General features: G+C 30.3%; 1 protein-coding gene across 1 annotated transcript; it reads left to right on the forward strand.

The window, feature by feature from the left end:
- The first annotated feature begins 513 nt into the window (after positions 1-513).
- On the forward strand, positions 514-930 carry LOC140436256 (uncharacterized). The gene has a single exon (XM_072524960.1). The coding sequence runs from the start codon at positions 514-516 to the stop codon at positions 928-930; it is 417 nt and encodes a 138-aa protein (XP_072381061.1).
- Positions 931-8,485: the final 7,555 nt, after the last annotated feature.

Genomic DNA, 8,485 nt, shown 5'->3' on the forward strand with positions numbered 1-8,485 from the left:
ATACTGGAGGTAATTTATTTAATACAGTTACTGGCTTACTAATTTGTTTGACATAGTAATTTTCAGGTTACTTTTTATTTATTGTTTAACGGTATAATTATTTATTTCATCCTAAAATTATCTATAATATAAAAATGAATCGCAAAATGTGTTGGTAAGCGCATAACTCAACAACGCATGGACCAATCTTAACAATTCTTTCTTTAAAATGTTCCTTGAAGTCTAAGGATGGTTTTTACGGCAAGAAAAATTATAATAATTTCCGGAAAAACCCTAAAACAGCCCTTTTCTTTTTCCCATATAAATATTTTCTAATTAAATTACTATTTAACTATTCATGAGAGACACCCTACTGTTGTTCATTTAGCTGTGCATTTAGAAAATGGACAAAGAGTATATTTTACAGCACAGAACGCAGCACAAAGAGCTGCTCAGCCACCATCTACTACATTAACCACTTTTTTTGAGATATGCCAAAACGATGCTTTTGCTTAAGCATTGTTATATTCTGAAATGCCAAAATATCATACTTGGAATCAATCCTCAAGGAGATTTATACGACGAAAACAAGGAAAACCAGTTCCAGGATACCCAGATGTATATTCTACCGATGCGATTGGTCGAATTTATTTAGTACATCCAAGCAATGATGAATGTTTTTATTTACGACTGCTATTAGTCAATGTACGTGGCCCAACATCATTCCAACATTTACGAACTGTTGATGGTGATTTGTGTGGATCATACAGAGAAGCCTGCCAACGTTTGCAATTGCTAGAAAATGACGCTCATTGTGATCAAACTCTCAATGATGCTGTTGTAATATCATCACAAGCTCATCAAATACGAACATTGTTTTCTATAATCATATCTACATGCTTCCCATCAAACTCAAATGGTTTGTGGATCAAGTACAAAGATAATATGTGATGATATTTTGTATCAAATACAGATTAGAAGGGGAAATCCAAATATACAAATAAGCGAGGAAATTTACAATGAAGCATTGATTTTAATTGAGGACATGTGCTTGATGATGTCAAACAAACTATTATTTCAATTAGGCCTGGCCGCGCCCAATCGTTCAATGCATAATTCTTTTAACCAAGAGTTGCACCGAGAAAAACTGTATGATCTCAACACTTTAAAAGAATTAATTTAAACAAATCTTCCACAATTGAATAAACAACAGAAGTATATATTTGATATATTTATGAAAGTAACAAATGATAAAACAGGAGGGATTTACTTCTTAGACAGGCATAGTCGGGGTTTCAGTGGGTCCAAAAGGGTGGCCAAAGTCCGTAGAAGCGAAGATACTTAGGTCACCCGAGCTGACCCTCACACACCGCCCTATCATCATGGTGACGGTTCTGTTCAGGAGAATTAAAGAAATAAACTGCCACGTTTCAAATCTATTTGACAGAACGAAGTATGTTGGGTCCGCTAGTTAGTATATAACTTTAATTAAATTTAATAAATTTTCCAAAAAAAATATTTAATAATTTAATTGATGGGTACATAGAAAAAACCAGATATTAAATTTTTTTTCGCAACTGAGTAAATTGAATTTTAATGTTTAAAACCAATTATTTTTATTTGAAAAAGGGATTATAAACAGTAGTTTACATGAAACAGAAGTTAACATTATCATAAAGTATTATAACTACAGGCTACTATTTGGTCAGGAACAAAAGCAGCAACGTCACCTAAAACTGACAAAAACCAGCCGCTTATATTTTTGAATTTAAAAAAGGAACTTAATGTATTTTTAATGTTTATTTATTTATTAATATATAATTAATTTAAACTTACTGTTAGAGATGAGCCAGGTTCTGGAAAAATGTCACTGCTTTTGAACTCCAAAACCGCATATGTCTCATTAGGTCGTTAAACTTGCCGAAACGGTATACCGAAACAAGCATAAAAAATTCTCCAAATCTTAAAGCTGAATTTTGGTCAAAGCGTTTTCGTCAGATAGTACTGGTTCATTGTATATTGAATGGTAGTAGATAAGGCGGCTATGATCAGATGATACCATCATTTCCTTCAAACTCTGAGTTTTAAATGGGCATTTTTGTAAATATATTGTGTCTAAAAATGATTTCCAATCCAGTACCATGTTTTGTGACACACTCGCTATAACAAACAGCAATGGTTTGGAACGGAATTCCTAATGACTTCTTCAAACTCTTCCGGGACCTCAAAGGGCTCTTCAAATCCCACAATCCATTTTTGTCACACTCTAAATAGGAATGACCTCTTACAGGCAATGTGATATTTATTTCTTTTAGATTATGAATTTTATTGTTTACTACAGAATGAATAAATTGAAAAATAGTAAACTTTTTATTTTGTCCTCCGGCAGAGTCACAGAAGATTTGGAGTTGTTCAACATGATAAGTAATTATTGATAAAATGGAGAAGAAAAGATACAACTTTGTTTAATCGTTTTTAGCCATTCCTTCATGATAAATATTAAAAATAGACTGACCAGAAGAGAGGACATGTACAATAAAGTCATAAATAGACAAATTACGTTTATAGTACACATCGTTAAGGGCAATTTTCGAAATTAAATTTTTTTTTTGAAAAATTGCATGCAGATGACTTCCTTTTTTTGCAGATTTTTTGGCTGGCCATTTCCTTAAATAGAACACTTCAGCCTACATATTTAACACAGTGTGTTAAACTAGCGTGTTAATATTTAGCACCTACATTTTCTGTAGCCACAACGAGTTCCTGTACCATCTCTTTTGCCATTCATAAGTCCTTAGCTATTATGACCATATCATCGGCGAAACGTAAGTTGTTTAGATATTCTCCATCTATTTTGATTCTCATTGTCAGCCAATCCAAATTCTTAAAAGAATGTTCCAGCACAACATTAAAAAGTTTAGTTTTAGTTGTTCCAGCACAACATTAGGTCTCCTTGTCCAACCCCTCGCTCTATTTTTACTTAGCTCAACTGTGTCAAAGGCTTTATGAAAATCGACAAATAGAACAGCACTTAAGTTTTATGTATTTCAATACTTTCTCTATAAGGATTTTTATGCTTTGTAGATGGTCATTAGTTCCGTAACTTTTTCGGAATCCTGCCTGTTCTCTTGGATGATAAGTCTCTACTTTTTTTTCCATTCATTTAACTATTTTCGCTTAAATATATATATATATATATATATATATATATATATATATATATATACATATATATATATATATATATATATATATATATATACATATATATATATATATATATTATATTTATATATATATATATATATATATATATATATATATATATATATATATATATATATATATATATATATATGGGACTTCAATATCTATGGTATCTATACTCAAAAATATTTAATTAATTTTTAAATTAAGAAAAACAACATTAGTTAAAACAAGTTTTCGGGAGATTCTTTATTAAAAAGTGATATTTCTAAACATGAAGCAAGCAAATATGTTTCCTTGATGTTTTGTATTCACTCCATACAAATATTCGACATATTTTTAAATATTGGAATGTGTCAATTTTATTTTTACCGTCTGATATTGACATGATATACTTCGCGCAGTGAAATTGCTCTCAGATAAAATAAATTTTTGCTTTCATCACTACATGAGATGGAATTATTATAACATATAAAATGTAGTAGAATTTCACTTCAGAAAATAATGATCATTTCTGCATGACTTCTTTGATAACAGCTTGGAAATCTTTATTTACTTTTAGATTTTCAAACCTTTTTGCTGTATGAGGTTTTACGAGTTGCATTGCCAATTCTTCAATAAAGGGATGTCTTGATGTTAATGAAATACTAAAATAAAAAGTATGCATTATTAATTGGTACATATATCTATCAGTCTTTAAAGATTAAGTCTCCAAACACAAGCATTAACGGAAGAGATGAGAAAAATGCAAAATAATCGAATTAAAGAACATCACGAACTTAGAAAAATAAGTAAAAGAATACAGAAGTCTATAAGAATGAACAAACAAAAGCATAAAAGTGAACAAATCTAACAATCGATTGAAAATAACAAGAGTCTCAATGTTCTGAGGAGAAAATTGGAACATGTTGAAAAAGAAATAATGAAATTAAAGGAACTTCGAACTTTATAGAATATAATGCGGATGGAACAAAATGACCCAGCTAGAAAAACGCTCCTTGGTAGACCCATTGGTCAGAGAAGAAGAGGAAGACCTAGAACAAGGTTCCTTGATCACATAGATGAAGACATGAGAAATATGGGAATACGTGCTTAGAGGAGAAAGGCGATGTATAGGGAAGACTGGAGAGAAATTCTTGAGAAAGCGAGGACCCACGCAGGGTTGTAAAGCCAGAATGATGATGATGATGAAATTAAAGTATACAGATGGAAATATCATCATTCATCACCAACAGAGATCAATTACTAAGGGTAGTAGAAAATTTCTATATTGAATTATACAGAAATCAACAAAACCATGATAAGCAACTAACAGAAAATTTAGAAAACTCTAGAAAAAGATTAGTCAACCACGGATCGGAATTGATGCCTGATATATCAACAGATTATGAACCCACTAAAGAAAATGAAAAGAAAGAAAGCGCTAGGAGAAGATAATATCGGTACAAATGCTGTAAAGATTAGAGGAGACAAATTACATGCATTGTGGCGTTTTGGTACAATGTTTGTACTAACTTTGTAAGCCGGTAGTCTATTCGACTATTAATTGATATGAGGTTGAATGCTCGAATAAATGAACTTTGAAAATTAAAGGCAGATATAGAGCACAGCTTTATTAATTTAATCTTGCCCAAGTACTTTCGCTCCATAGAGCATCTTCAGGGGCATTTCGTCAATTTCGTCAATATCCAACAATTGCAGAATGTCATACACATAAAACTAAACATAAACTTGAACATAACACTACACTAAACAAGGACAAACAGGTTAAAATTATTTAAAAGTTGAAGCTACATTCTGGTCGGCAACAGGAGAGAGAATTAAATAATTTTAAACTGTTTGTCCTTGTTAAGTGTAGTGTTATGTTCAACTTTATGTTTAGTTTTATGTGTGTGACATTCTGCAATTGTTGGATAGCCCAAAATTGACGAAATGCCCCTGAAGATGCTATAGGGAGCGAAAGTACTTGGGCAAGATTTGATTATTAAAACTGTGCTCGATATCTGCCTTTAATCTTCAAAGTTTATTCTACTATTGTTCAGAGCAGTTATAATGCTGTCTAATTCCACGGCATCGAAGGCTTTGTGAAAGTCTACGAAGATAAGTACCAGTAATCTGTTATATTCGATCGATTTTTCAATTAAGGTTTTTACTGTTCGTAGATCGTTTGTTCCGAATTTTGAGCGGAAGCCAGCTTGTTCTCGGGGCTGGTAGAAATCCACCTTTTTCTAGTCTTATCGTAATTATTGGGGTAAACATTTTATAGATGTGGTTCAATAAGCTGATTGCTCTATAGTTTTCTAGGTGCGCCTTGTCTCCCTTCTTGTATAGTAAAATTGTTACTGCATTGTTCCATGTTTCCGGTATGCAAAAATCTATTAGACAAATATTAAACAAAATTTTTATTTGGTTGAAATTGAGGGCACGTCCGCTCATCTTTATAGCTTCTATTACGACTCCATCTTCTCCTGGTGCTTTGTCGTTTTTCATTTTTTTCATTGCGTTTGGTCCTCTCTTTGACTTGTGTATAGTTCTTGATAGAAGTCTTTAACTATGTGTAGTAGTTCTGTTCTATTTGATATGAGGACTCCTTTTTTGTTCTTTAGTTTGTGTATTTCACATTGTTTAGCGGTCTTCTCAGGATTTTCAGACTTTTATTCTCTTCTATAGTTCGGTGAACATTTCATTCATACATTTTCTTAAATCTTTCCTTATAGGTTTTGAAACTTCTTTATTTATTTTTCGTAGTTTTTCTTCGTCAATGCTTTCATTTCCTTTGATTTCTCTTCTAGTTTCCATTAGTTGCTTTGTTTCGATGGTTATTTTTTGGGCTTGGCGTCTTTAGGGCAGTATTTCACTTGAGCTTCTCGAATAGCTTCTACGGTATTTTCGTTTAGGTTATTTACATTATTTATGCATTCATTTCGTTGTAGGATTTTATTAATATTGTCTTGGTATTCATTTTAATTCGTTGGGTCGTTCCATATCGGGCTGGTTTTCTTCCTAATTATTTTGGATCTTTCTGTTAGTAAGTCTAATTTTACTTTGGCTCTTAAAATATTTTTATTTTTGACACTAAAAACTAAAATAAACGAAGTATGTTAGAATTAAAAATAATTTTAATATAGTCAACATTGTTTATGTAAATTAACAATAAAAAAAACTATCTTTCAACATTTTCGCTGCAATAAAGTTAAAAATTCAAGTTTGTGCATTATTTCAATTCATTTTAATAATCATAAATTTAATGAACCAATTCTAAATTAACTTAAATTTTAAAATATACTGAGAATGTAAAAAATGTTAAAATCTAATTGAATAGGTATATTAAATCCATAAAATTTTCCATATTATATTTTTTTTATCGTATATATGAAGAAAATAAGCTCTATTATCTCTAAAAGAGTATGTTTTATGAAGAAAAAAAAAATATAATAATTTACAGTCGTTGAGTAGCGCCAACGACTCGCCAACGCCAATCTTACAGTTGTTCTAGCAATGTGGAAAGCTGAGATATCATTTCACTTAATATTTCCTTAAAGCATCTCCTTAAAGTATTTTCTTAAACCTTTGATTTATTCAAATCTTGAATATGTTGTCTGTATAAGTCCATTTCAAATAGGTAAAAAAAATAAGAATAAGACTTACACACAATCTATTTATTCTACCATTAACGACCGGTTTCGCATACTATAATTTACCATGCATCTTCAGGTCTTAGGTACAATGGTAAACTAAATGCTGAAATTATAAAAACCCCGTATTAGGGTGCTGTCTGGTGAATAAATTACAGCAATTATGCCAATATTATATATATATATATATATATATATATATATATATATATATATATATATATATATATCTGTGATTATTAAATATGACATAAATTAATTAAAACAAAGTGAAAAAAAAAATAAGTGACACAAAACAATCTACTAAATTGAAATTAAATAAATAAATAACTAATAAATACTACTTAAATGCCGATACATGGATTATTATTTAGTGATTTAGAAAACATAGTTCAAAAGAGGAAAAGTAAAGTCTTTGACCTCCCTTATTTATTGTTTCACGCAATTTTATTTTGTATGTGTTAGTAGTGAATAATTGTGAGTTTACAGGCAGACAGACATTATCGGTTTTTCCTCTCTTTACATAGGCTGATGAGATTAATGCATGTTTAACACAATCTACAAAATTTCGTTAAGACTAAACATAAATTAATTGTAAGTGTCTTTCCGGCTAATAATTACTTGAATCATAATTGGCTCAGAGAGCGCTCAATTTTGGCGACGAAAAATGTTGATGTTAACGAAATTAATTTCCAGATTCAACAGTTGTTACTAGGTGATCTGGTATCATTTATTGTTAATGAAGACGAAGCCGTATATTATCGAAAAAAATTTTAAATTCTCTGGATATACCGAGGATGCCATTATGGGTTTCATATTTACTTAACTCTCTTAAATAAATTGAACATATTATTAGTCGTATAATAACCAAGCCACAGCAAAGCATGGCCGGGTCAGCTAGTTGTATATAATTATATATACGTTTATTTCTTCATTAGTAATTATTCTGGTTTTATTCGCAAAAAAAACAGAATAAAGAATTTTATATTTCAATTAAGGAAAATGGTAGCCTTTACAACTGAATATAAAATTCAAATTAAGGATATAAAATAGTTTTAATTAAAACTATAAAATTGTTATTTTTTAGAATAAATTGTTTTAATTTATGCCGTTAAAAATTTATTGTTATTTTTTATGAATTTTATTGAGAAAAAACTGTTAATTTAATCTAAGATATGAACCTACTTTTAAATCGTGTAATCACATCGTTGAAATATTTCCCCAGACCATCTAAAAAATAAACTTTCTTTCGGCAACAATGTACAGACAAGACTGCCCATAGTGCTTAAATTTAACATATTTTGTTTTTTTGTCACTTGGTGAAAAATTCTTCTAATAATCTAATTTTACCTGACTCATTTATATTGACAATTCAGACATACATTATACATTTTAAAGTAGACGACTTATGATATTGCCAATATTGTTGAGTTGCGTTCCTGGGACGACTTTACTTGTAAGATAGTTCATTCGACTACATGAAATCAACTTTAACTTGAGAATATCCGTCAGAAAAAATCATAGCATGTAATTTGTCTTTAAAAAGACAAAAACACATGCCATGGTGACAGTAAAATTTTCCTGTTAGTGACTCCATAGTAAATTATGAGGGAAAACCAGGAAAAAACCTTATAATACTATTCCGACATTATTATATACCGGTA

The sequence above is a fragment of the Diabrotica undecimpunctata genome, chromosome 1 (assembly GCF_040954645.1).
Source record: "Diabrotica undecimpunctata isolate CICGRU chromosome 1, icDiaUnde3, whole genome shotgun sequence".
Classification (NCBI taxonomy): Eukaryota; Metazoa; Arthropoda; class Insecta; order Coleoptera; family Chrysomelidae; genus Diabrotica; species Diabrotica undecimpunctata.

Bases quoted from the DNA above. Each gene is read 5' to 3' on its own strand.
- LOC140436256 (XM_072524960.1), top strand. From the start codon at position 514: ATGCCAAAATATCATACTTGGAATCAATCCTCAAGGAGATTTATACGA.